This window comes from Rhinolophus hipposideros (assembly GCF_964194185.1).
Source record: "Rhinolophus hipposideros genome assembly, chromosome: 8".
In the NCBI taxonomy this organism is placed as follows: Eukaryota; Metazoa; Chordata; class Mammalia; order Chiroptera; family Rhinolophidae; genus Rhinolophus; species Rhinolophus hipposideros.
The window spans coordinates 75660556-75687980 of record NC_138054.1 but is presented as its reverse complement, the minus strand read 5'-3'; the positions used below and the strand labels follow the sequence as shown (position 1 = coordinate 75687980).

At 50.4% G+C, this 27425-nt stretch overlaps 1 protein-coding gene across 6 annotated transcripts in view; it reads left to right on the top strand.

Moving 5' to 3' along the window:
• PTPRU (protein tyrosine phosphatase receptor type U) overlaps nt 1–27425 on the top strand; it is a 76055-nt gene that overhangs the window by 33429 nt on the left and 15201 nt on the right. For 3 of the 6 annotated variants that reach the window (XM_081055233.1, XM_081055232.1, XM_081055231.1), the window contains exons 9-19: nt 1522–1631; nt 1966–2167; nt 2519–2621; nt 5079–5352; nt 6091–6127; nt 6915–7053; nt 11312–11341; nt 14245–14402; nt 24275–24465; nt 25172–25247; nt 25713–25789. In XM_081055233.1, the coding sequence (XP_080911359.1) occupies nt 1522–1631; nt 1966–2167; nt 2519–2621; nt 5079–5352; nt 6091–6127; nt 6915–7053; nt 11312–11341; nt 14245–14402; nt 24275–24465; nt 25172–25247; nt 25713–25789 (1397 nt within the window). The remainder of the gene's footprint in view (nt 1–1521; nt 1632–1965; nt 2168–2518; nt 2622–5078; nt 5353–6090; nt 6128–6914; nt 7054–11311; nt 11342–14244; nt 14403–24274; nt 24466–25171; nt 25248–25712; nt 25790–27425) is intronic. The other 3 variants (XM_081055235.1, XM_081055236.1, XM_081055234.1) reach the window with 1 other exon arrangement.

Genomic DNA, 27425 nt, shown 5'->3' with positions numbered 1-27425 from the left:
ACCAGGTCTCATTTGGGCTGCTTCACCTTCTTTCTTCTTTCTCTGCCCCTCTCTTTCCCCCTCCCTTCAATAACTGCTTATTGTTATTATTATTATTATTTTACTTTTCATTTAAGTATTAGTATAATTCTTATAGGAAGTATGTTTATCTTAAGTGGTCAGCTCAGTGAATTCTCACAGACTGGACACGTTGGGATAACCCACACCCAGACCAAGAAATAGCGTAACCAGATCTCAGAAGCCATCCTTCATGCACCCTCCCACTCACAACCTCTGAAGGGTAACCATTCTCCCAACCCATAATGCCATAGATTAAATTTTGCTTGGTTCTGAACTTTATATCAGTGGAATCATACAGTGTGTATTTTTATATACTGTATAAAAGACTGGCTTCTTTCTCTCAACTCAATACTTGAGAGATCAGCCATGTTGCACACGGTTTTCAAGAATTCATTCTCATTGCTGAATAGACTCTTATGTGAATACACCACATTGACCTATCCTATATTTACTATTTTGGGGCATTTGGGTTGTTTCCAGTGTTCAGTTATTTTAAATTGTGCTGAAAAGAAAAACCTTTGTAGATATTTTTTTTCCAGTTGATCTACACATTTCTGATGGTGTGTTCATAATAAATAGATATATCCAGTTCCCAAGTGGGTGCATCAATTTACACATGGCCCACTAGCCATGTGTGAAAATTTCAGTTGCTCTGCCTTCTCACCAACACTTGGAATTGTCTTTTTTATTTTATCATTTTGGCGGGTAGGTGGTGGTGTTGCCTTGGTAACCGTTCATTTTCACACAGAACACTATGGCTTTCATGGATTGTTTTCTTGGTTTCTGCTTTCCTCTGCCTTAGGATTTCAGCTTCCCCACAGTGGTTTATTAAGGTGTTTTCCCAAACAAAGGCTGCTCTCTCCCTAGAAGAAATTCCTTATGATTGCTGTTAAGATGATACAGACAAAACAAAACAAAACTATGCCCAAAAGAGTTTATGCTGAAATATTAACAGTATTTAATCTCTGGGTAATGGAATTATAGGTGCTTATTTTTCCTATGCTTATTTTGATTTTCTACATTGAACACATTGTTTGTGTAATTAGAAATTTTTAGACAACAAAATATCGCCATCCATAAACCCACCATTCTAATGCAATTGTTTTCATTTCTCTGGCAAATTTATCTATTTTCTGAAAATCACTCAACTGGATCAAAAGGAGCATTCAAACGTTCTTCTTTTATGAATACAACCTGCACAGGAATGAAAATGCCAGCTACCCTTTTTGATTGCTTGGGAATAGGTTGAACCATATGAAATTGCTTTATGTACATCACATCATTTCATTCTGGTTAGGGAGGGGTTATTATTACCCCCATTGCACAGATGAGGGAACTGAGGCTCAGATAGGTTGAGTAGTCCAAGCATATCAGCTAGGAAATGGCAAGGCTGGAATTTGAACGCAGGAATCTGGCTCCAAAGCCCGCTTTCCCCTGCCCCATTCCACCTTTCTCTTGCAGTGCCTGGTGGGATCGCGGCTGAGTCCCTGACCTTTACTCCACTGGAGGACATGATCTTCCTCAAGTGGGAGGAGCCCCAGGAACCCAATGGCCTCATTACTCAGTATGAGGTAGGTTTGGACCCGATTATGGTGGGGACTCCTGGTAGAAGGTGAGCATATGGTTTGGAAAGGGGGGTTCATGGTGGGACAGAGGTGATCATTGTGGTTCCTTCTACTATGACCAGAGTCGATACCCTGTAGGTTATGGGGACAGAGGCCTTGACGGCAGGAGTGGGGAAGGTGCCCAGAGGCCTGGGCTAAGGGGCACCCACAGTCCCACTGAGCCCCTCCCTTTGCCCAGCCTTATCCCTAGCTCACCTGAACCATGATGGGTGGGAGGCTGCGGGGCCAGTAATGCCCTTCCCCATCCCTGTGCCTGCCTATCTGTCCATCCTGCCCCCAGATCAGCTACCAGAGCATCGAGTCATCAGACCCAGTGGTAAACGTACCAGGCCCACGACGTACCATCTCCAAGCTGCGTAATGAGACCTACCATGTCTTCTCCAACCTGCACCCAGGCACCACCTACCTGTTCTCTGTGCGGGCCCGTACAGGCAAAGGCTTCGGCCAGGCAGCACTCACCGAGATCACCACCAACATCTCAGGTGAGCCCCCCTCTCCCTCCCAGGCCTGGCCCCTTTGGAGGAGGCTCACAATCCCAGGGTTCTATGGGAGGACAGGGCCTGGGGGGCATCCTGGGGGTGATTACAGAGGGTCCCTGCTGAGATAAATGTATAGGGGTTGAGGTCAGAGGTCAGGGAGGATTAAGTCAGAGGGTTCAGAAGACTGTGGTCAGTGAAATCAGAGGGCTCAGGTTAGGGGTCAGAGAAGCTCAGGCCAGAGGGAGGCTAAAGCTGAAGGGGAAGAGATCTGAGGACGGGTCAAGGAGGCTGGAGGCCTGGCCTTCCTTGTCCAATGGCCAGGCTCCGTGCTTATGTCCCTGTCCCCTTCCTCAGCTCCCAGCTTTGATTATGCTGACATGCCGTCTCCCCTGGGCGAGTCTGAGAACACCATCACCGTGCTGCTGAGGCCGGCACAGGGCCGTGGTGCGCCCATCAGGTGGGAAAGCCTGGATGGAGGGTTGGGAGGTCAGGTCCATAGCGAAGAGGCCCCTTCTCTGACCCAGAACTCCCGCTCTCCCTCAGGCCAGCTCACCCTTGTTCTCCCTCAGTCTCCCACTCAGGGTTCAGAGTGTCTGGAGGAAGATGTTCTGTGATCCTGGGCAGGTGAAAAGCCTGAAGTCACTCCCTCGGAGGCCATGGGTATCTGGACAGTGTCTAGCCTGGAGAGGTGACTGTCCAGGCCTTTCCAGAGGCCTTACCTCAGGCACCTCGGAGAAATGAACTTATTTAGGGGGCCTTATTTCTTCTCAGCTTATTTCCTGGAAGGTTCTGCCCAGGGAGACAGACATAGGGATGGGCTTTCTAGAAGGCTAGTGCAGCCAGCCGGATAGCGCCATGTCTCTGGAAGGACCAAGAGCTTGTCTTTTCCCCTTCCTTCTCCCCAGAGGAAGCTGGGGTTGCTGATGCCATGGTGGCTGCCTCTGCTGGAGAGAAGCTGATGTGTGTGTGTGTGAGAGAGAAAGACATGGGATCTATGTGTGCAATGTGTGGTGTGGAGGTGTGAGTGTGTATGTATGTGAGAGAGCATGAGGGTGTTTGTGGGGTTTATGGATGTACTCACTGTCAGCCAGACACCATGCTGGGGGCTTTACCTCATGGCAACCTGTGGAGTGGGGACTAGTACCTTCATTTTGCACATCAGGAAATAGGCTTGCCTCTCAGGCCACACAGTTGGTGAGTAATAGAGCTGGGGTTTGGAACCCAGGTTTGTCTGAAAAGCTGGTACCTTTTCTTGAAGTCACAGAGGCTCCCTACACCTCTGGTCCACCCCTTCCTTCCACAAAGGTACATGTACTGGGAAAGGGTGACAGCATGTATTTGGGCATGGGAGGGGCCTATTAAGCCCCCTCAAGAAGGTAGTGGGTTGCCCAGGTGTCCTTGACACCCCTCACTTCCTCACTCCCCCGTCCACGCTTTTCTCCTGCTTTGCCTCCCCCATATCGCCACTGCAGAGCCTGTGCTGGAGTGATTCCCAGAGTCTCAGGGGAGACCCAGGAAAAAAGTCAGGGCATCTGAGGGGCATTTTGCATTTTGCAGGAGCCTTAGGGCCCTGAAGCTCCTGATCGGGGAGGACTTGGGAAACCCAGCAGCACCTTCTCGTTTCCTTGTCCTTTTGAGGGGTCCTGTGAGCCAGCCTGGCCCGTGTCCCTTAGGGATGATGATGACAAGGCTGGGTGGGGCTGGGGGTGGTGGTGGAACATGGTGAGGAGGGAGAGGTATGATGGCTGTGCAACCTTGCGTATGGCCCTCCACCTCTCTGAGATCTCTTTCCTTATCTGTCTAATAGGGATCATATCAGATCAAGAGGTGCTTTGTTTATGGCTAATGTTGATTATTACCATCTCCTGGTCGGACTTGGGGTCAGGGGCAGCCTGACCTCCGCCTGGGAAATGGAGGCTGAGAGGGACCTTGGAGGGCTGGTGTTTGTAACGTGCTAGTGACAGGGAACAAACCTGTGTGGCCAAACTCCCAGGATGCTGGGGTGATTCCCCCACAACTTGGAAGCTTGAAATAAACAGCTGGAGAGCAAAGCAAAGGCATTTCTACTTCCCAAAGTGCAGGCTGTTAGTTTGGGGTGGTGTCACAGGCCAAGATGTGGCCAAGGCTGTGTTTAGAAGTATTTAAATTTATCAGCATTCATTTATTTACTCTTGGCTTTGTTTCATAGAGGATTTGGAGGAGCTCACAGCAAAAGGCTATTCAGCAAAGTGATAAAAATAAATAGACACACACAACTCTGGGCCAGGAGACACAAATCAGAAGGAATATAGACCAGGGAACACGATTAGTTAGGACCGAGGCAGTGGGTTCAGCGCTGCAGACTGAAGGCAGCCTCAGGGTTTGGAGAGGGTACTGGGAGGTAGTATTAGTGGGTCCTTGTTTGCTTGCTCAGTGACCGTCTGCCCCACAGTAGGTCAGTTCCAGGAAGCCTAGACCCCAAGTGCTTAGCTCAGGCCCCTTGCCTGAGCTCAGTAAACACTTTCTGAATGAATGAATGCATCTTGTCTAACTCTAGTTGAAGAGGCCCAGAAGGGAGCCATGGTATTGGGGGGTGGAGCTTGAGACTGTGGGTTCCCAGGACCTGAGTCAGGGTGGGCTTTAGGGCTGGGCTCCCCTGAGCAGGGCCCACATTCTTTCAGCCCGAGTTAGTCACAGTAATTAACAGCTGCCAGGCACTGGCCGCTTGCTAAATTTGCCAACTTCCCCACAACTACCACGTGGAACAGTCTCGTGATAACTCATTCTACCGAGGGGAAAACCGAGGCCCAGGGAAGTTAAGTGACTTGTCTAGCTCGTAAGAGGCAGAGCTAAGCCCCAAACCCGTGCCCTTAGCCCCCAGGTGCTCTCCCTGTTCCTGGTCCCCGGGATCACCGTGCTCTCCCCTCCCCCGCAGCGTGTACCAGGTGATTGTGGAGGAGGAGCGGCCGCGGAGGCTGCGGCGGGAGCCAGGCGGCCAGGACTGCTTTCCAGTGCCCCTGACCTTCGACGCAGCGCTGGCCCGCGGCCTGGTGCATTACTTCGGGGCGGAACTGGCTGCCAGCAGTTTGCCCGAGGCCATGCCCTTCACCGTGGGTGACAACCAGACCTATCGCGGCTTCTGGAACCCACCGCTTGAGCCTAGAAAGGCCTACCTCATCTACTTCCAGGCAACAAGCCACCTGAAGGGGGTGAGGGACCGGCCGGGGTCGTAGTGGGGGCGGCTGGGGGACAGGCTGGGGACACCTTAGAGGGATAGCCACAGAGGCCGGAGACCCAGACCTCGCCCGCTCTCCTGATCCTGCCCCCTCTCCTGGCCCTCGCCCTCCTATAGCCCCTTCCTCCTCTCCTGAACTCCGCCCCCTCGTCTGAGCCCCGCCCTCCTGAACTGAGGCTCCTTCTCTCCAACACTACCCCCTTCCTGAGTCTTTTTTTTTTTTTTTTTAACTAGACACCTTTCTGTCCAAGCCCCAAGTCTAGTCTCTGCCCGCTCCCCGAGGCCCTGGTCTTCTACCCAGGCTCCTGCTTGCACCAGAATCTCCAGGCCTAGGACCCGCCTCCTCCCTGAAGCACCGCCCTCCTCCAAGCTCCTCCCTCCTTGTATCCCTCCTTCCCAGGCTTCCTCCTTCCCAGCCAGACCCCCGAACCTTGACCCTGCCCTCTTGTCTGAGGCCCCGCCCCCTTTCTTTCCGAGTTCCCGCGGATCTCATTCCCTTTACCTGGGGCATTGCCTTCTTTGCAGACCCCTCCCCTCTCGGCCCCTCCCCACCTGGTGCCCCCAGGCCCTACTGCCGGCTTGGGTGTCTTTAATTACGGTCCGCACCCGACAAGTCCAGACCAGACCCAAGACAAGCTGTACGAGGTTCCCTCCCCGGGGAGGGTCAGGTCGGGCTTCAGCAATGCTGAGACCCCCCCATCTGTGCCTCCAGGAGACCCGGCTGAATTGCATCCGCATTGCCAGGAAAGGTAAGTCCCGCTGGGTTCAGTCCTTCAGGGGTGGGTTTCTCACTTGCTGGGCTCTGTGGGGTAAACCCTGAACACCCAGGGTAAGGGAGCAGAGGAGAGGGGCTTGCAGGCCTGGGTTCGGAAACTTCCGTTTTTGGCCCCTCTGTGCCCACCCCAAGGGCTCCTTCTCCCAAACTGGCAGCAGGGACAACCTCCTCTCATGGTCACAGAAGGGGCCTTGGCAGGAGCTTGGCACAGGCTTGTGGAGGGGCAGTCATTATGGTTGGGCCATGGGGATGATGGGTACTGGGCATTGGTTCTGCATTCTGTGTCTGCCTCCTTTCTTGTGGTGGGGGAGAGGTAGGGACACATAGACCCTGCAGTGTAGGGGTTGTCCCTGTTCCCAGACAAGGAACATGGTTGGTACCCCATCTGGAGATGCTCTCAGTACAGCCTCCGTACATAATTCTCTCCCCCATCACCTCCCAGGAAGGCAAGAGGGCGGGCCTGAAGGCCCCAGGCATCCTCCAGCCTCCATTCGCCATAGGATGGGGAGGATTTGAGAAAGTAGAGAGGAGAGGGGGCTATTCCTGACAGGGACACAGTGCAAGTAAAGCCTCTGACACAGGGATCCAGAAGGTATGAGGGGTGGTGAGGAGACATGTGTTGAGGAGACGGGCAGCTGTCTTGGTGCATGTGTGTTTGTTTGTTCAACCTGGTTTAGTCACTGTGGCTCAGACTCCTGCAGGCAGGGGACAGGTGGGCCTTATCTCCCCTCTGATCCTTTGTCTTGCTTTGTTCTCCCCAGCTGCCTGCAAGGAAAGCAAGCGGCCCCTGGAGGTATCCCAGCGATCGGAGGAGATGGGACTCATCCTGGGCATCTGTGCAGGGGGACTTGCTGTCCTTATCCTCCTCTTGGGGGCCATCATTATCATCATCCGCAAGGGGTGAGTGAGGCTGTGCCCTGGCCCATTTATGGCTCGTGTCCTCTCAGAGGCCTGGTGGGTATAGAGGAGCTGTGGCTGGAGACTGCTAGTGCTAGGGGCTGTAGGGCAGCCACCTGGTGGGCATGTCGAAGGCTGCCAGCCTGGGCATCAGGCCTGGGGATGGACCCAAGCGGGGCAATGGGAAGTCAGAGATTCTGAAAATGGAGCTGCCCTGGAACAGCTTGTCTGGAGCCCACATCTGTCTGGTGCCAGGTGCCACTATCCAGGGAAGAATGCTCCGTGCCTGCTGCCACGGAGCTGTGCTGGAAGTGGACACCACCCTTCTGTGCCTGCTGGGCTGTTCCAATGGGGAGGGTGTGGTGGTGACCTGGCTTTGAATCCCCAGCCCCCTGCAGACCTTCTGCCAATTTGTCTGCCCTGACCACGAGGCTGTGGTGTTGATCTTAAGCAGTGGGGGTGGTGCTCACTCCCCTTCAAACCAAGGACCCCGAGCTGTGGCTCTTCCTGGGCCCCACCCTCCCTTGGGCTTACCTCGACCCTGTTATTGTTGATTCCTGAAGGGTCCTCCTGGGCCTGTTACTCAGAGAAAACGTCTCCTGTCCCTACCAGCCCCCAGGCCTCAAAGGTCCAGCCTCATGTTTGCAAAGGATGTATTCATAGTGTATTTTACAGTGGGCAGCATGAATTTCAGCAGGTCTTAGAATCCAGAACTAGAATTCTGGAGTTTCAGAATTTAGAATTGTAGAGGCTCAGAGCCCAGAAAATGAGAGCTGACAGGTAGTTCAAGGACATCTCATCTGGTGGGTTTCAAATCTTTTTAAAGCAACAGAACCTGTCTTCAAAACACCAAATAAACCTCCCCTGGGAGCCCAGTACATGGAGCAGCTGAGGACTAAGCTTCTCGTTGAAGCTGGGTGGGGGCTTCTGAGACCCCTCTGCTTGCCTGCCCACCTCATTCCCCACCAGGCAGCCCGAGGACACTGTGGTCCATGCACCTTAATTGAGGATGGAGATGCTGAGGCCCAGAGGGGGCACGGACCTGCCCAAGGTCACCCCGGGATCCAGAGGCAGAGCCTACTCGGCCCCCTCTCCACCTGGGCTCTGGCTTCTGTATCCCCGGCTGCTGCCAGGCTGGGCACACATGGATGAGTTGGCACTGGGTCTCTGGCCTGCCAGGAGCAGATAAGCAGGATCCAGGGAGATGGGGAAGAACTGGCCAGGGCCCCCTTGTCTGAGGTCAGGCGCCAGCAGAAGAGATACTCTTCCAGAGACTGTAGGGGTGGGGCATGCCAACAGTGGGGAAGTGGTGGGGGAGGGGAGGTGGGATGGCCTGTCCAGGCTGCTAGGCTCTGATTTTTCCCTTCCCTAGTCCCTGTACAACTTCATAAGACAAAATATTTTGAACCATCATTTGTTGAGTAATTGCTATGTGCCAGGAGCTTCACACATATCACCCATTAGGACATTAGTTATTGGGCACCTACTGGGTGTCAGGCACCGTCTGGTACTTGGGATACTTTAGAGAACGTGTCCTTCTTGGATCCTACTCCTTTTTCACAGATGAGGAAACTGTAATTGAGTGACTTGCCCATGTCACTCATCTCATACGTGGCGGGGCCTGATTTGAACCCAGGCCCAAGTACAAAGCCCGCACTCCTCATGACCAGAAATGGGAAGGGCCTCCCCATGGCTGGCACAGAATAGGTGCAGTACGAGGCAAGTCCCTGTCTTCCCCAGTAGGGGGCCTGCCCTGCAGGGGGCGTAGGAGTTGATTTGGGGGGGGCTTGGGAATGGGACAGATGGAGAGGAGAGTAGGGAGGGGTCAGACTTTTGGAAGGTATTTGAGGCCCTAGAAATCTACCCTCAAGGAGGGAGCATTGGCACAGTGGGGGATGTCACCCACCCCTGCAGAGAGGGCATGGGGCCCAGGAGAGGATGAGCCAGAGATGCTGCCAGCGCCTGTACGTCCGCAGCTGCTGCCCCATCAACTTTTCGGGTAACCCCAGAAGCCTCTAGGATGCCCCTTTCCTCTAAAAGCCGTTCAGTCCCATTCTGTAGCATGTCATTACATTCACCCCCACCCCCACAATTCTACCCGGCCTTTAGGATCCCAAAGGGCTCTTACGGGCTCCCAAAGTCTGCATTGTCGGATGTCTTGGGGCAGAGCAGTTCTGGCACGGATGGGGGTGTTCAAATCAACTTGGGGTACAAATGTAATGGATAGATTAGGACGTTGCTGTGGGAGGGCAGTTACCCCTCTCTGCACCCTTGTCAGAGGAAGAAGGTGGCTGGTGGGGAGGAGATTATGGGAGACAGCAAGAGGCCTCCTGGGAGGAGATGGCAGATTCTCCATCCATCCTGCCCTGATGTGTGGACAATGAGACTGGCTGCATCTGCTCGTGGGGGCTCCAGGGTGGGGAGGGGAGGCCTGGCTGGTCCCAGACCCCTGACCCCAGACTCCAGACCCCAGGCCGAGTCAGATCCCCTTGTTCTGCCTCCAGAATCTCCTCCCCACCTTTGCTGGCCCTTCCCTTTGCAGCACTTTCTTTTCCCTGCACTTTTTCATTTATTTACTTGCAGTGCTTTGCTCAATGTTTATCTTCCCTGCTGGATTGAGCACTCTGAGGGCAGAGAAAATTCTCTCATGTTGTCTGTGTATCCCCCAGAGAAGCCTATGTTTCCTTGTTCCCGAAACTTCACAACAGCCTTGTAAGGGGGAGGGTATTATTAACCTCATTTGTTTAGAGGAGGAAATGGAAGCTCGTAGAGGGGAGGGTCTCTTATTTTTCGCCCTCATTTGGTGATTACTCAATTCAATGAAATGTTTATCAAGGGATTATTAATGTGCTGGACACTGTTGTGAGCCCAGGGATCCAGTGGTGGGTATAAAGAAAACGGGTGCCACCCTCTTGAGCTTGGTGGCACGTGGGGAGTCTGGCATTAAACTAGATGAAGCCCAAATGGATAACTGAATTGTGAACAGTACAGGGTGCTTGGGAGGGGGGTGGAGAGAGGGGAAAGGGGGACATAATGTAGTGCGATTGTGGGGGAGAGCTCAGGGACAGCTCTCTTGAAGTTGTGACATTTCAGCTGAGACCAAAAAAAGGATGCTATTCCTTCAGCCACCCTCCTTGGCTTCAGGGCTTCTGTGACTAGCTACACGGCCACATACCCTTCCCTTTGTCCCTGCAGGATGGGACATGCTGTGTGACATGTAGGCAATCTCCTACCCTCGCTGGGCCTCTCCTACCCTCTTCTCTCCTTCCCTTCCCCTTATCTGCAGGATTTCCTTGTGGAAAGTCATTCCTTGGGGTCCCTGCTGACGGGAATGCGGGGACTGGTAAATGGAGGACTTCTGGATGTGCCTGGGTGGGGCCTCAGGAGGGACCTGGCTCTGGGGTCAGCATCCTGACCCTGCTCTGGACTCCACTAGTGACCCCCAGGGAGTCCCAGGCAGACCATGACTATCTGAGACTCAACTTCTCCACCTGTGAAGTGGGAATCAGACCTGCTCTGCCTCCTCTCTGTGAGAGCAATGCAGTTATGTCAGGGCTCGTCACCCAAGCTCTGCTTTGGGGGCCCATAAAGGCCGACCCGACTCCTTTCGGACCCCACACTCAGGGGAAGTCTGGGTGGCTGAGGGCAGGTCCCGGGTTTGCCCTGGAGTCCACTCCACCCTGTCACCTCCCTGTCTCAGCCACTTGTTCCCTCCCAGGCACTGGTGTATGCAAAGGGCTGTCCTCTCAGAGGCAGGGGTGTCTTCAAGTCTGAGCAGCATTGGGACTGCGGGTGGGGGCTTCCTGCAGGGGTGAGTGAATGGGGGTGTCATGTGTGTGAGTGTACACATCTGTGTCTGTGGAAATGTATCTGTATGTGTCTGTATGAGTGTGTCAATGTGTGACTGTGTTTAAATACGTGTGTGTCTGTGCATGTGTGTCTATGTCTGCATTTGTGAGTGTATGTGAGGATTGTGTATGTGTCTATGTGTCTGTGAAAGCTCCACCTTCCCCCTGCTTTGCTCACTCCATCAGCAGGCTCAGGGAAGGTTCCAGAAGGGGCCTCAGGTCCCGGTCCTCAGCAGCTGAGCCTGGCCAGCCCTTGGGACAAGGAAGGCCCTGTGACCTGGCCAGTCCCTGGCCAGTCCCCTCCCCAGCCTGTAAAGCACCAGGCCCCACCCTGCTAGGTGGGCGCTGCCCTGGGCGCGGCCTGGTGGAAGGAGCCTGGGCCCGACTGTGCTGTTCTCTTTGCACGCTGCCAGGAGAGACCACTATGCCTACTCCTACTACCCGTAAGTAGCTCCACTGGCCTCGGGGATCAAGCCCTCCTGGGGAGCCCCTGCCCCCACCCCCTCAGGCTGGGCTTGGGCTCCCACACCCCTGCGTGGCCTGGCGTCCTCCACGACCACCTCTGCCTCTGAGCTTCCCTCCTCTGTCCTGCCTCTCCTCTCTGTGTTGTCACCTCGCGTGGAGGTCACGAGCACTGGCTTTGTAGTCGGTCTCACATTCAGACCTGGCTCTGCTGAGTCAGCCCAGTCAGGTCGCTTCCCCTCCCTGAGCTTCCATGTCCTCTGGCCCCTGAGGCAGCCCCTCGTGTTCCTGAGCCATCTCTGCTGCTGACGTCAGACCACAGTCCGTGTCCAGCAAGGTCCTCATACAGGCCCCACTCTGGGTCCACTGCCACGCGCGTGTGTGTGCATGTGGGGGCCAGGCCTGGCCCCACCCTGGCAGCTCTCCCCACAGCGCAGATAGCATTCAGGTCACGAGGAGCCCTTCTCCACCAGCTAGCTCCGGGCTCTTCAGTCCCACCATTTCCTGGGTGCTTCCTGTGGGCTCAGTTCTTTACACACACAATCCTCACAACGACCCTGAGAAGTAGGAACTATGGTCCCATTTTACTGGTGAGGAAACTGAGGCTCAGAGAGGCTAAGGGACCTGTCAGAGGTCACAGGAAGTACAGACCTGTGGTTACCACCCAGGCCCCCTTCTGACTCCATGGCCTTCTGATGCTACTCTGTCTTCTGCCTCTGTCTTCTCTGATTCTGCAAGCCTTCTAGAACATTCCCTCCCACCCTTGCTTGTTCTCCCTCCTTGCAGACAGAGCAGGCTCAGATGGCCCTGGGCCAGCCCAGAGGATGGTGGCTCCTCACCTCCTCCTTCCTGGACCCTCTACTTGCATTGACATCACCCAGTGACACACTAGCTTTTCCAGCAACCACACTCCTGCCATCGCATACAGAACCTCCAGCTTGGCTTTTACAGACAGTGCTGACAAGGCAGGTCTCCCTCCCTCTTCACTTGTGCAATTAATTTTTGAACCTAAATGCAGAACTTTTGCAAGTGCCTGTATTACGCTCCATCTGCGTAATCTCACCCTGAGATCAGCTGGAGGCCGGCAGTGTTCAGTGTCCCTCCTGGGTCCTGTCTTCTGTGGGTCTGGTTGGTTGGTGTTTGTAGTTCTTCTTCCAAGGAGGCCAAGACGCCTGGCCGGGAGCAGAGCCCTGCGGTGCATCGGTGGAGACTGAATTCTAGACCAGTGTCCCCTCATGATGGGTCCTCCTTGGGCACCATTGTCCAGCCACCTTGACCAGCTCTCCTCTGTCCATGGTCCTCTGTCTGTGTTCCCTGTGGTTTGCTGGTGTCTGACCTGTCCCTCACTCTGTCCTTTCCCCTGCCCCTTCCTCCTCCTCTGTGTCCTCCTCGTTCTCTTGCCTCGCTCCTCCTCTCTTTATCTCCCTTTTCTTCCTCTTCCACCTTCTCTCTTATGTTGATGGTCAAGGTCACAGCCACAGAGGCTTCTCCTCACCTGCCCTGAAATGGGTCTTTGGCTCTGCCCTGGGCCACAGTGAGGGGAATGCCCAGAGTCTGGGTCCTTCTGGGAGCAGGAGGTCTGGGCTTGCTGAGCCATCTCTTGTCCAGATGGGGAAGGCTTTGCCTACCTCAGTGTACAGCAGCATTGGTTCCCAGCGTGGACACAAAGCCATCTTCTTAGCACAGGAAGGACATCCTGGACCTGGAAGGAAGGGCTTCCAGAGGTCATCCTGTCCCCTTCCCCAGCAGCTCTTGAGCCAGGACAGGCTGATTGGAGTTTACCTGTCTGGGAAGACCCCTATATTGGTCTCTTCATCTCCATGATGATCAGTGTCCCTGAACTTTCATAACCTGGGAAGTGCTTTCTCTGGTCTACCTCACATCCTGCACACTCCAGAGTCGAGCAAGTGAACGGTTCTCTCGTCTCAAGCCTTCCCTGTGATTGGGCCCCTTCTCCAGTCTCAGGCAGGTCCCAAGTCATTTCCCCTTTGCCTGTTGCTTGGCCCCTTGGTCATGGAGCTGTGCCTCTTGCCTCCCCATGCCTCGTTCTCCCTCCTACTTCCTAGTTCCCTGGCGTCACAAACTGCCATCCTCATCTGTAATGCTGGGCTGGAGGCCAGGGCTGTGCAGGGCCCTTGTCCAGAGCCCTGTCCAGAAGCTCTGCCCTCTCTGGATGGACAGGGCCTCTCATCTCCCTCTGCTGCTTCCAGCAGTTGGATAGACTGATGGGCAGTGGCAGGAGTATGGACCCCGGGTGGATCTCTTTACAAGTCTAGGGTGGCTGGTGGTGGGAGCCTCCTGGGGGCGTGGGGTGGGGGGTAAGAAGCAACATGGTCAGAGTTCATTCTGGGTCCAAAGGAGGACTCCTGAGCACTGGCTCAGCATTAGCCAGACCCTCTGCCAGGAAGAAAGACAGTGGTCCATCTCATTGCAGGACCAAAAGGAGTTCTCAAGGCAGGTGTCTGGTGAGCACGGGGGAAAGTGGGATGGGTAGGGGGCTTGCTGGGGCTAGAGTAGGGATAGCTATCTTCCTAGTTTGGGGTGGGATAACTGTGTACTGTGACACCAAAACAAGCCCAGGGTGACTTCCTCCCATTTCCTGAGCCTTGGGAGCTAGGTTCCCAGCCCAAAGCCACTGCGGCTCCATCCCTTGCTCTCAGCAAAGTTCCTAGGATAGGATCCCTGCCCAGTCCCTTTTGGTGGGGAGGCAGCAGCTCTCTGGGTCTGGTGAGTGGAGGATGGAGGCAGAACCCCCTCGGCATCCAGAGATGTCTCTAGAATGGCTGTGGCCTCAAGGCCCTAGATTTCTGGGCTTCCCCATCCACCTCTGGGCAATGTCTTGCCCAGCTCAGCACCCACATCTCCTGTTAACCCTCCTCTACAGGAAGCCGGTGAACATGACCAAGGCAACCGTCAACTACCGCCAGGAGAAGACACACATGATGAGCGCCGTGGACCGGAGCTTCACGGACCAGAGCACCCTGCAGGAGGACGAGCGGCTGGGCCTCTCCTTCATGGATGCCCACGGTTACAGCCCCCGGGGTGAGTGCCCAGCCTTCGGGCCTCTTCCTTGTGGCTCTGGGGTGCCCCACATCAGATGAGTTCCGTAACACCTGAACCAAAATTGAAGCATCTTGATGTACCTGCTGGGTACCGGCCATCACTGGCCCTGGAAATGCGGAGAAGGCACAGGTATGGCCTTTGTGCTGGAGGAGCTTTAGGCAAATGGAGGACTTAGACTCATAGAGGAGGAATACGAGGTCACATGTGTTAATTGTGGGAAGTGCTCCGGGCACTCAGAGGAGGGAGTGATGCTGTGTGATCCGAGGGCATCAGAGCAGTCTCCTGGCTTATGCCTGCTGTGCAAGAGGCAGGTGACCAGTGCCTAAGAGGGATTGCTCTGAAGTAAGACAGACCTGGCTTTGCATCTCCGATTCCCATAGCCGTGTGACCTGGGACAGGTTGCTTCACCTCTCTGGATCTTTCTTCCTCATATATAAGAGGATGAAGATCATCTCATCTCTGCTGATAGGGCTTCTTAAAGACTAGATGAGATAATGTGTGTGTATCATTAGTGCTGTGCCTGGCATGCAGGAAGAGTACAGTGAGTCAGTTGTATGTGCTAGGAGCTTGTCATACATCACTTCACACGTCTTTTGTATTCTATTTGGTGCTGATTTGTATAAAAGAAAATACGATGTTTATGAAGATCATAAAGTCATAATAATACGACAAACACTGGTGAACACCACTGGTGAATTAGAACATCATCTAAATGCTCCTTCTACATCCCTACCTCCTTCTTAGATATAAATATTCCCCTGAAATTTGTGTTTATCACTTTCTTGCCTTTTGGGGGGTAGTGTTACCATGTGTGCCCATATCCCCAAACACTGCATTATAGAATTTGGCTCACATTTGAGCTTTATAAAAATGAAATTACACGCCACATTTTTCAGCTTCACATCATGTTTCTAACATTTACCCAGGTGGGTGTTTTGCTGTAGTTTGTTTATTTTCTTTCATGTATAGTTTTCCATTGTTTGAATATATTGCCGTCCATGGACATTTGCTTTGTTTCCAGTTTTCTTGTTATTACAAACGAGGCTGCTGTAAACATTCTGAAATGAATCTCCAGAAGCACCTGCACAGGAGATTCTAGAAATAGAACTGCTGGATTATGGAGTGTGTGCTTGTTCCACTTTATATGACAGTGTCAGATTGTTTTCCAAAGTGGCTTTGCCTGCCTTTGCTCTCAGGAGCCATGTATAAGAGTTTCCATTGCTTTACGTCAAGATCAAAATTTCTCAGCCTTCTTCACTTTTGCCAAATGAGTCTGCATAAAATGGTAATTCTCTATAGTCTTAATTTGCATTTCTCTGATTACTAATGAAGTTGGACCTATTTTCAAATCATCGTTGGCCATTCAGGTTTCTTCTTCCATGAAATGCTTGTTCATGTCTTTTACATAATTTTCTGTTGGTTTTTCTGTGGCTTTCTTAGTGGTTTTGAAAAGTTCTTTATATATTAAGGATGATAATCATTTGTGACTTATGAATTGCAAATGTCTTCTCCCAATTTGTGACTCATCTTTGCAACTTATTTATAGTGTCTTTGGATGAACAGGTTTTCATTTCAATGTAGTCAAGTTCATCAGTCTTTTCTTTTGAGTTTCTAACATAAAGAATTCTTAAAGAATTCTTCCTTCTGCAAGGTCGTAAAATGTTTTTTAATTTTTTTCTAAATCGTTTAACATTTTGCATTTCACATTTCAATCTTTATCCATCTGTAATTGATTTTGTGTGTGTGTGATGTGAATGAAGGTTTTTATTTTTTCTACAGGGAAAACCAACTGTCCCAGCATGTTGTTATAGTTCATACTTTCAGCACTGATTTGCAGTGTCACCCTTATCATACATCACATTTCCACATATATGTGGATTGTGTTTTGGTTCCCTGTTCTCTCTCATTGGTCAACTTGGTGATTCCTGTGCCAACACCACATTTTTTAATTTCTGTAATTATCTAAGTCTCAATATCTGAAACATTAAGCCCTCCCAACTTTGTTCTTCATCAAGGATGTCTTGGCTATGTTTGTTCTCATTCTTTGTCTTATAAATTTTAGAATTATCTTTTCAGGTTCCTTTGTTGGATGGATTTGTATTGAATGTATAGATCAATTTGGGGAAAACTGACATCTTATGAAAGTGTCTTTCCGTTTATGAATATGAAATATATCACCCCATTTATTTAGGTCCTGAATGTGTTTTCAATAATTATCTTCAGGCTGGCGTTGCTGGGTCTAGCCTGCGATTCCTGCTTCCGCCTCCCGTTGGCCTTAGCTCTCGTGTTAGGCTAGAGCCAAACAGAAGACAAGTTGTGTTGTACCAGGTTTCCCCACCTACCTCCGCCACTTATTCTCATAACACTTTCAGATCTCTGAAATCAACTGCCTCATGGGCAAATTGATGCCCAGAGTAGTGTAGGCTACGCAGTGATTCCAGTAAATCCTGGACCAGAACCCAGACCTCCTGACTTCTAGGACAATCCTGTATCCATTTTCCTGGTGGGAGGCCGAAACTCTATCTCTTCATTCACCCATTCATTTGGTCTGTCTCTTAACATTGGTTATTTCAATAGCTCAGTAAAATGGGCCAGGACACTGCTAGGCTCTGAGACAAGACTGCCTTAGGGTCTAGAAATTTAATCTGAGTCACTTATATAAGTAAAAAATCGTCTAGTAACCACACTAAAAAGTAGCCAAGTGAAATTAATTTTAATCATATGTTTAACCCAGTTTATCCAAATATCATTTCAACATGTAATCCATATAAAAACATTAATCAGATCAATAATTATCTTCATAAAATTGTATACATCTTTTTTCAGATATACCCCCAGGACGCTTATATTTTTTATTTCCATTACAAATGGTACATTTTTTTGTCTGTATATGGTAAAATATACATAACATAAAAATTTACCATCTTAACCATTTTTAAGTGTACAATTCAGTGGTATTAAATATATTCATAATGTGCAACCATCACCACCTTCCATCCCCATAGCTCTTTTCATCTTGTGAAATGGAAACTAAACTCGTTCAACAATAACTCCCCCTTTCCCCCTTCTTCTCAGTCTCTGGCAACCACCATTCTACCCTCTATCATTATAATTTTGACTACCCTAATTAACGCACCGAAGTGGAATCATACAGTGTTTGTCTTTGTGTGACTAGCTTATTTCACTCGGTATAATGTCCTCAAGGTTCCTTCATCTTATAGCATCTTTCAAAATTTCATTCCTTTTTAAGGCTGAATACTATTCCATTGTGTGGATATACTATATTTTGCTTATCCACTCATCTGCTGATGGACCCTTACGTTACTTCCATGTTTCAGCTATGGTGAACCATGCTGCTATGAACGTGAGTGTACAAATATCTCTTCAAGACTCTGCTTTCAGTTTTTCTGGGTACATATCTAGAAGTGGAATTGCTGGATCATACGGTAATTCTATGTTTAATTTTTTGAGCAACTGCCCTGTTTTCCACAGCAGCTGCACCATTTTACATTCCCACCAGCAGTGTACAACGGTTCCAGTTTTCTCCACATCCTCGCCAACACCTGTTATTTTTTGGTTTTTTTGGATAGCAGCCATGCTAATGGGTCCGAGGCGGTATCTCATAGTTTTGATTTGCATTTCCCTAATGTTGAGTGATGTTGAACATGTGCCATTTGTACATCTTCTGTGGAGAAATGTCTGTTCAAGCCCTTTGCCCATTTTGAATTGTTTTGTTATTATTGTTGAGTTTTAAGTGTTCTCTATATATTCTGGATATGAATCCCTTCTCAGATATATGATTTGCATATATTTTCTACCATTCTGTGGGTTACCTTTTCATTTTGTGGATAGTGTCTTTTGATGTACAAAATTTTTAACTTTTCATGAAGTCCAATTTGTCTTTTTTTTTCTTTTGTTACCTGTGCCTTTGGTGTCATAGCCAAGAAATCATTGCCAAATCCAATGGTTTTGCCCTATATTTTCTTCTAAGAGTTTTATGTCTTACATTTTAGGTCTTTGATCCATTTTGAGTTAACTTTTGTACATGGTGTTAGATAAGGGTCCAACTTCATTCTTTTGTATGTAGATATCTAGTTTTCCCAGTAGAGATGGTATACTTTTAAAATATTGCATTTCTAATTGTTGCCCATATAGAAAAATGTAGTTGATTTCTGTATGCATATAGATCTTATATTAATACTTATATTAATACTTCTTGATAAACTTATATTAATACTTCTTGATTAATTCCAGTTTGTCTGTGGAATCTTTTAGATTTTCTGAGTACACTCAAAGGATCTGTGAAGACTGACAGTTCAGTTTCTTCTTTTCTCATTTCTTAACCTTTTTCCCTTGTCTTTCTGAATAGCACTGGCTGGAACTTCCAGTACTTCTATGTGGAATGGAAGCGGTTACAACAGGAATCCTTGTCTTATTTTCCTGATTTTAAAAGGAGTACTTCTTGAAACCTATATAATTTTACTAACCAATGTCACCCCACTAAATTTAATAAAGAGAAAAAAAGAAAGGAGTACTTCAAACATTAAACATTGAGAATGAAGTTTGCTTATAGTTTTTGGTAGAAATGTTTTTTCAGATCCACAGAATTCCTTCGGTTTTTAGTTTGCTAAAGGGTTTTGTTTTAAATGGGCATCACCAAATCCTTTTTACTGCCTTATTGTCATATTTTTTTCCCTGTAGTTTGTTAATGACGCGAGTGATAGTTTTAGGTTTCCTGACGTTAAAATAACCTTCAAGTCCTGGGACAAATTCAACTTGGTCATGATGCATTATATCTTTTATGTATTGTTAGATTTAGTACCATGTTTACCCGAAAATAAGACCTCATTGGAAAATTAGCCCTAGCATGATTTTTCAGGATGACATCCCCTGAACATGAGCCCTAATGCACATTTTGGAGCAAAAATTAATGTAAGACCCGGTCTTATTTTCGGGGAAACATGGTGTCAGGATTTTAAAGCTGGATTTCTGAGTGGGACTGGCCTGTTTTTTGGTTGTTTTTTTTTTTTTGGTACTCTCCTTGTTTTTTGGTATCAAAATTCTATTAGCTTTATAAAATACATTGAGGTCTCTTCTCTTTTTTACTTATCATGGAAGATTGGAATAATTGGCTCCTTAAGAGTTTGATGGAATTCACCTGTAAAACAGTCTTTTAGTTTTTTTCTTTATGGAGAAAACGTAAACTTTTAATTTACTTTATTTAAAGGAGTGAAGGACTATTGAAGCTTTCTACTTTTTTAAGGCACTTTTAGTAAGTCAATTTTGTCTAGCAATTTGTCCATTTCATTTAAATTTTTCAAACTCATTGACATGAACTTAATCATCATGTTGTCTTTATGATCTCCCTCATTAAATTTTCACCACAGCCGTGTGTGGTAGCTGTTATCAACCCCTCGTGTTACAAATGAGGAAACAGAAGCCCAAAGAGGCAGAGTCACTTGTCTGGGTCAAACAGCCAGGAAGTGGCATAGCCAGGATTTAAATGAAGGTTTTGCTGAGTTGCAAATTGCTGTTCCTACTATATCATGCTAGGCCTTGAGGAAAAGGTAGGATTTGGACAGGCGGAGTTGGGAAAGAAAGGGCATTCGTGGATGAGGAACAGAATGTGCAAATGCACGGAGGTGGGCACATGAGGAAAACACGGAGAGGTCTGTTTGGGCTGAAAATGCAAGTGGGTGTAGGGGAGAGTGGGAGGTGTGGGTGGTAGGGGTGCATATCTTGCTGCTGTATCCTGTTGAGAGATACAGAGAGGCAGGAAATATGGGCTCTCTGCTCCCAAGGAACTCGCTGACTGATTGGGGAGACAAGACTGATGCAGGGAAGCCAGTCCCAGGCTAGTTGCCATGTGGATGGTGGGGACAATTAGTGCTGCCAGATTTTGAGAAATACACCTTTGGGCAGGGGCAGTCAAGATTTCAGATGGATAAGATTTGAGCAGGGGTGGTCAGGGTTTCAGCTGAGATGGATAAGATTGAACTGATGGTGAGGAGGGAGTGGGCACTGAAGGCGGGATACAGAACATGAGTGAAGATGTGACAGCTGGGAAACTCAAGGTATTTTCAGGAGACTGGAGCTGAGTCTCAATACCTTCTCTCTATTTCTCCATGCCTCACACGAGCCTAGCCTCCACTTTCTTCTTTGCTTTTCCTAATAGTGTAGGCCAGATTTTTGTGGTTTAGAACAGAAAGCTATATAGGTTTTGATGCACCCTCAGTATGCAAATTTTAAAATAGGGACTTATCATGCTGAGTAAATGGTAGCAGGCTGGTTGTGAAGAAGCCAGCTGGGATGTTTCCAAGATGTTGGAATATGCCCCCATTGTCTCTGAAATCCTGCCTATGAGAACCCTCAAACCCTTCGGGGCCCTGGCTATTCGGAGCTCTTGACCCCTGTGGGTGCCAGGGGCTTCCGGCCAAATGGTTTGTCAAATAAGTACCAGGTTCTTTCATCACAAGTGCCTCTTTATCAGGAAGAGAGAAGCAGAAAGCAGGGTGGACCTCAGGGCCTCAGAGTCAGATGGGCCTGAGTTTGTATCCTAGTGCTGCCACTTCATGAGCAGTAATTTACCCTTCTGGGCCTCAGTTTCCTCATTTGAACAGGGGCATCACAACAGTGCCTATTCGTATATCCGAGGGAGATTCTGTGGATGAAATGACTTAAGAATCATTCCAGGCACAGGAAAGCACTCAATATGTTAGCTATCATCACAGGCTGTGTTTCTTTCAAGTGTATACTAATTGCAAACAGTGAAGGAAGAGTGTGGCATACTACCAGATTGTATCACTGGGGGCCTGTCTTCTTCGGAGGGTAGGTGGAAATCGAGGAAAGGGCCCATCTTTAAGGGAGGTCTGAGGATTCTCATTTTCAGATGAGGAAACTGAGGCTGAGAGAGGTCAAATGACTTGAATTTGTATTCAGGTCTCTCTGACTCCAGACCCAGTGTTTATTTCTCTGGGCCTTAGCCTTCCCCCACAAAACATCAGCTGTCTAGTGGTTACTTGCACAAGATGTCCCACAATCACGATGGAGCTGGAGATAGCCTGGGAGAACCTGTGGCTATCTGAGGGCTGGCTCTCACCTTCCTTCCTCTCTTCCTTCCTTTCAGGGGCTGCCAGCTGTGGGCAAGCCGGTCCTTGGGGTGGGGGTATGGAGGTGGGGGGGGGGAGAGAGAGAGAGAGAGAGAGAGAGAGAGAGAGAGAGAGAGAGAGAGAGAATATATATATATATATATATATATATACATATATATATGAAATCCCATGGGAATTCATAGGCAAGGAGAGCAGGGACCTGTCTTCTCTGGACCCAGGAAATGGAGGGTCATCTTGGCAATATCATTGTTCGTCATCCTGTTGTTTTCTGGTGGTCTCGTAGAATGTCTTGTGTTGCTCTCAGGCTCCGCTGGAGGCTGCCCAGATTTGGCTCTGGCTTCCTGTCAGGATCTCAGCCGGTGGGATTTTTGCTTGTCTTCAGCCATTGTAAACTGATCCATTTGTGAGGGTGGGTCCGGGCTGCCAGCTCTGCCAGGCCTCTGGAATGAGCTGTTGGATTCCCCGCCACCTCCTTTGCCCCTTTCTCCACCTGGAGCGCCCTCTGTGGAGATGTTGGCAGTTTCCACAAGGAGCCCTCTGGACCCCTCTGTCTCTGAGTTCTTCGAGCCAGCAGAAATTCTTTTCCATGAAATCTTTGTACTTGAGTGTTTGTTGTAGATGCTCTTTAGAATTGTCAGATCCTGGACCAAGATCCTATAGTGGAGAGGGACAGAAAGGCCCCCTCTTGTCCTGCTCCGGCTTTCTGGGACTCAAGGGGTTTCTCCCTTTCCTGGAAACTGCTAATCATGTTGCCAGCCACCATCAGGAGGTCCTCATTATGTGCCAGGCGCTGGGGCTGGGTGCGTTATACATTTAGATTGTCTTATTTAATATGTACATCATCATATCGGAGAGAAACAGTTTTGATCTTGATTTAATATGTGAAAATGGAAATTTAGAGAGGGTAACATCCTCAAGCTCACGTGCAGAGCTGGGATTTGATCTGAGGCTTGTCTGACTCCAGAGCCTGTCTCTTCATCGCCACATTACACTGGGTTCCCCTGGGGATGTTTCATGAAACAAACAAAGCTCTCCATGGTGAAAGCCGGCAGTGAAACGCTGCTATTTCCACCGATCTCCTGGAGATTTAAAATGCACACGACCGTGTTAGAAGCCCTAAGAGGTCTTACAGAGAAAAAAAAAAAACCTACTTATTTTTCAAACCAGCCTTTCAAAGATGCCCTTAAAACATAGACCCCCTCCTTGTCCTCCTTCTCTTCTTTTTAATGGAATACCACTTAGTAATGCGGCAGGATTCGTATTTTCTGGAACACACTTTCTCAACCACTACACTAGGCAAGTCTCTCATCTTTGGACCTCAGTTTCCTCATCTGTAAAATTAAGGGTTTGGGGCACCTGGCGAGGATGGTGTAACTGGCACTTGACTTGCTCTCCAGCTGTAAGCAACTAGAAATCTGGATAAAAGATGTGAAATAATTGTTTTCAGACATTGGGTGACCGGCAGCTCGGGACTGATTCCTGAGAAAAGAGAAACAAATGAGGTGAGCCCTGCCTTTGAAGCACCTTTCTACCTGGAGCCAGTTTTCAAAATGTGGCACAGAAAGGAGAGGACCAAAGCAGGACCCAGCCGTCTCCCGACGTGGAGAGACAGGGGTTGGAGTTTGGGGAAGTTGAGCTGTGCAGGGGTCTCTTCTGTCATGCATTCATTCTGTCAGGTAGTCAGGAGTCGGAATTAGAGGCCAGGCTCCAGAGAAAGCTCTCCAACGAGGGTCATGTCGGCTGAAGGTCATGTCGGCTGAGTATGAGTTCACCAGCAAAAAGATGTTGGAGCAGAGGGAACAGCATGTGTGAAGGCGGAAGAAAGGGAGGAGGCTGGCGTCAAGGTCCCATGGGGAGTTCCCCACCTGTTCCTGCCAGCTCAGACCTGGGCAGAGAACAGCTGTGAGAAATGTGGAGGGCCGACCTTGAATAAGCCCCTGCATCTTACCCAGGACAGGAGGAGGGAAAGGAAAGGAGTGTTAAGTGTGTGGGAGGGAGTGTCTGAAGGTGGGTGGGACGAAGGGGGGCTGTTTTCTCCATCCCAGGACCTGATCTCAGGGACCAGGGTGGGATGTGCTTGGGGGTGCTGACCAGAAGAGTCGGGGACTGGGTGGGCCTCGGGGGAGGGGATAGTTTGGGGGCACTGTGACCTCTCCACCTGTTCCCCGATTGGCTGAGGCCGCTGCACAGGCTGACAATGGAAATGCTTGCGCAGGAGAAACGCCTCTATTCAGGTGCCTGTGTTAATCTGCAGAGGGGGTGGTGGCAGCAGCTAATTTCAGGATTTGCTTGTCTTTGAATGGGGGTAATCAGTGTTCCAGATTGTTCCCTGGAAGAAGGACAGGAAGGAGGGACTGTCACGGGCTCTGCCGAGCACTTTCCCCGCCGAGCAGCCCAGAGCAGCGTGGAGAAGTCACAGGGGTGGTCCTGGCTGGGGAGCAGAAGGATGGAGTGAGGGGACCACAGGATCACGGCAAGCAGGGCTGGGCCAGAAGGGCCCTCAGCGGTCACGTGATCTGACCCGCTCGTTTTACAGATGGGAAAACTGAGATGAGAAGGAGGGACTTGCCCTGGGTCCCACGGGTGGACCCATCTAGGCCGCGTGGCTCCAGTGGACAACCCAGCCCTCCTTCTCGTTGGCCGTGCTCCCTTCCTTCCCTCAGTCCCCGAGTCCATCTGGGGTTCCCCAGGCTGGAGCCTGTGTGTGTCAGGAACCCCTTTCTCTTTCTCTGACTGCAGGGGACCCGCGTGGTGGTGGGGTCACTGAGGCCAGCAGCCTTCTGGGGGGCTCACCACGGCGTCCGTGTGGCCGGAAAGGCTCCCCGTATCACACGGGGCAGCTGCACCCTGCAGTGCGTGTGGCTGACCTCCTGCAGCATATCAACCAGATGAAGACGGCCGAGGGCTATGGCTTCAAGCAGGAGTACGAGGTGCAGGGCCCAGTCCTGCCAGGACCCCTCGCCAGGGCCTCCTCTGATTCCGCACTGTGGACCCTGGCCCTGCCGACCCTTGGTCCAGCCCCGATAGACCCTTGCTCTGACAGTCCCCAACTCGGTCTATTTTATTTTGACCTTGACCTTGATCCTAATCTCAGACTGACCTGGTTTTCTCACTCTCATCCTAACCCTGACTTGCAATCTGACCTTGAATCTTATCTCAGTCTCCATCTGGACCCTGATACTATCCCTAATATGGACCTGATTACCAACACTGACCATGACCTTTAACCTAACCACCAGTGTGACTTTGACCCTGACGCTCGTCCTAAGCTCCATTTGAACTCTAACTTGAATCCCATTTTACCTCCATCTGAACTCTAACACCACCCTTACCTTAATCTTAATCTGACCCTCACTTTTACCTGCTTCCTGACTAAAACCTGGATGTAACCTAAATCTGATCCTCATTCTAAAATCTCTCTGAACACTGTTCCTCTTTTGCCCCCTTTCCTCACTCCACCCCCACCCCCTTGGTTTTGAACTAAGCTGATAAAAGGATTTACAGTGACTTTATCTCAGACCCCAAGTTTAACCCTGAATCTGGTCCTTATCATGTCCCACCCACATCCTGTTGGGGTGATAAGGGTCTTTGGAAGGGTTTCTCTCGCCCACTGACTTCCACTTTCTCTCCTGGCAGAGCTTCTTTGAAGGCTGGGATGCCACAAAGAAGAAAGACAAGGTCAAGGGTGGCCGGCAGGACCCCTTGCCTGCCTGTGAGTTCTGGGGTAGGGCCTGGGGTCTGGCACAGTGGGTGGGAGGAAATAAGAAGGGGGAGAAGAACCAGAGCGAGCCATTTATTGAGGGTCTGCCACATGCCCAGGCATGCGCTGAGCATTACACCCACTCATTCCTCTCAATAATCCTGTAAAGTGGAACATAATATAACCCCACTCTACAGATAAGCCAACTGAGGCTTGGGAGGTTAAGCTCCCTGTCCAAGGTCATACAACTCATAATTGCCTGAGCAGCACACGACCTCAGGCCTTCTTGATACCACAGCCCAGACTAACCACTGGTCTTCCCTGTCCCCTGTGGCCCCCAGAGCCTACTGGTCAGTTCTTAGGCCGCCCTGCCTACTCTCCATGTCTGGCCTCCAGGAAGCCTTCCCCCACTGCCCCAGCTCTGGGCTCCCCAGTTTAGCCCCTGCCCACCCATGGCCACCTGCTCTGTGTTTCTAGATGATAGGCACCGAGTGAAGTTGCATCCAATGCTGGGAGACCCGGACGCCGACTACATTAACGCCAACTACATAGACGTGAGTCATGGCCTCACCCCTGTCATCTCTGCTGACCTGGCCCTGCCCGCTCTAGGCTCACTGTCCAGGCAGGGCAGAAACCTATCAGCAGATAAATGGGGGTTCAAATGGCTGGGTTCTGAGTGGCCCCACCTCCTAGAGTCAGTGCCAGGTTGCTCAGAGGAAAGGAGGACAGAGTGGGTGGCAGACATCAGGAAGGCTTCCCGCAGACTTCTGGGATTAGGCTGAGAGATGGGGGGCTTTAGGGAAGCTGACTGAAGAGGGCAGACAGCCAGGCCTAGTGGTGAGGAAGGAGCCCCTTTCTGAGAGGGGCCAGGAGGCTTGGATGGGTGATTCTCATGACACAGTGAGGCTGAAGGTAGGCAGGGGCTGGGCTGTGAAGGCCTCCAGTGGCCAGCTAAGGAGTTTGGGCTTTTCCCTAAGGGCACCAGGGAGTCGTAAAAAAGTGTTTTGACTGGGATCAGAGTGGTACTTTAAGAATAACAACTCATATCTATTTAGCATGTACTGTGTGCCAAGCACTGTGCTAAGCACTTATACCAAATATTTAATTTTATATGATCTCTACAACCACCCTACAAGGTAGTTGGCATCATGACCTCACTTTACAGGTGAGGAAACTGGGGGCTCAGAGAGGTCAAGCTACTGATCCTAGGTTACACAGCTAGTGAGTGGTCAGGAAGGGACTCATATCTCAGCCTGTCTATGTCTCGAAAGCCTTTGCTGCTAAACATGAGGCTCTCCTGCCATCACTGCAGCAACTGGGTCTGGCTGGACCAGAGGGAGGGGCCAGAGATAGGGCAAGCAGCTGGGAGACCTCGGCTGGGGCGTGAAGAAGAGTCGATGGGTCTGCTCCCCAAGTGTGGAGGAGGTGAGACAAGACCCTGGTCAGACTCCCCTGCCCTGCAGCCATCCATGTTTGGGAGAGAATCGTTGATTCACTTATCAGATATAAGTTAAGCATCTGCAGTGCCAGGTATTGTGCTGGGCACAGGGATACAGACACGATCCCTGCTTTTCTTGAACATACAAATTCTAGTGGGGGAGACACATGAACACACCTGCAAGTGAAATAACTTCAGATTAGATGGGAAAGCACAGGTCAGAAAAGGGGAATGACTGTCCCTGTGTCGCACAGCAAGGTAGTGGTAGTACCAGGGTTATCGGTAGTAGGTTGCATGGAGGAAGGAGGGCTTGAGCTGGCTTTGGGTGGCTGGAGACGAAAGGAAAGGCCATCCCAGGCAGGGAGGAGCATAGGCAAAGGCCTGAGGTGTGTAGGAGGAGGAAGGTGCATATCTGGGAGGTGTGAGCTGGGGATTCTGGAGATGACCTCTCGTGTCCCTGGGGGCCAGACATGCTACCCCATATTTCCCAGCATTCCTTGCCTCCTCCCCCCTCCCTTCCTCTCCCCTGGCTGGGGTACAGGCAAGGCCTGGCCTCAGACTCAAGCAGCTTTGGTGATGAGGGGCCTCTCCTTGGTCTCAAGGTCCTAGTTGGCTTCTCCTTGGGCCTCAGTAGGGACACGCCGCTATCCTGTCCCCGGCCCAGCCTGGCCCACCCGCCTCTGCTCTGCCTCCCCTGCTCCCATCACCCATTCTGGCCACTCCTGTGCTCCGTCCACTTCCATCTGCCTCTG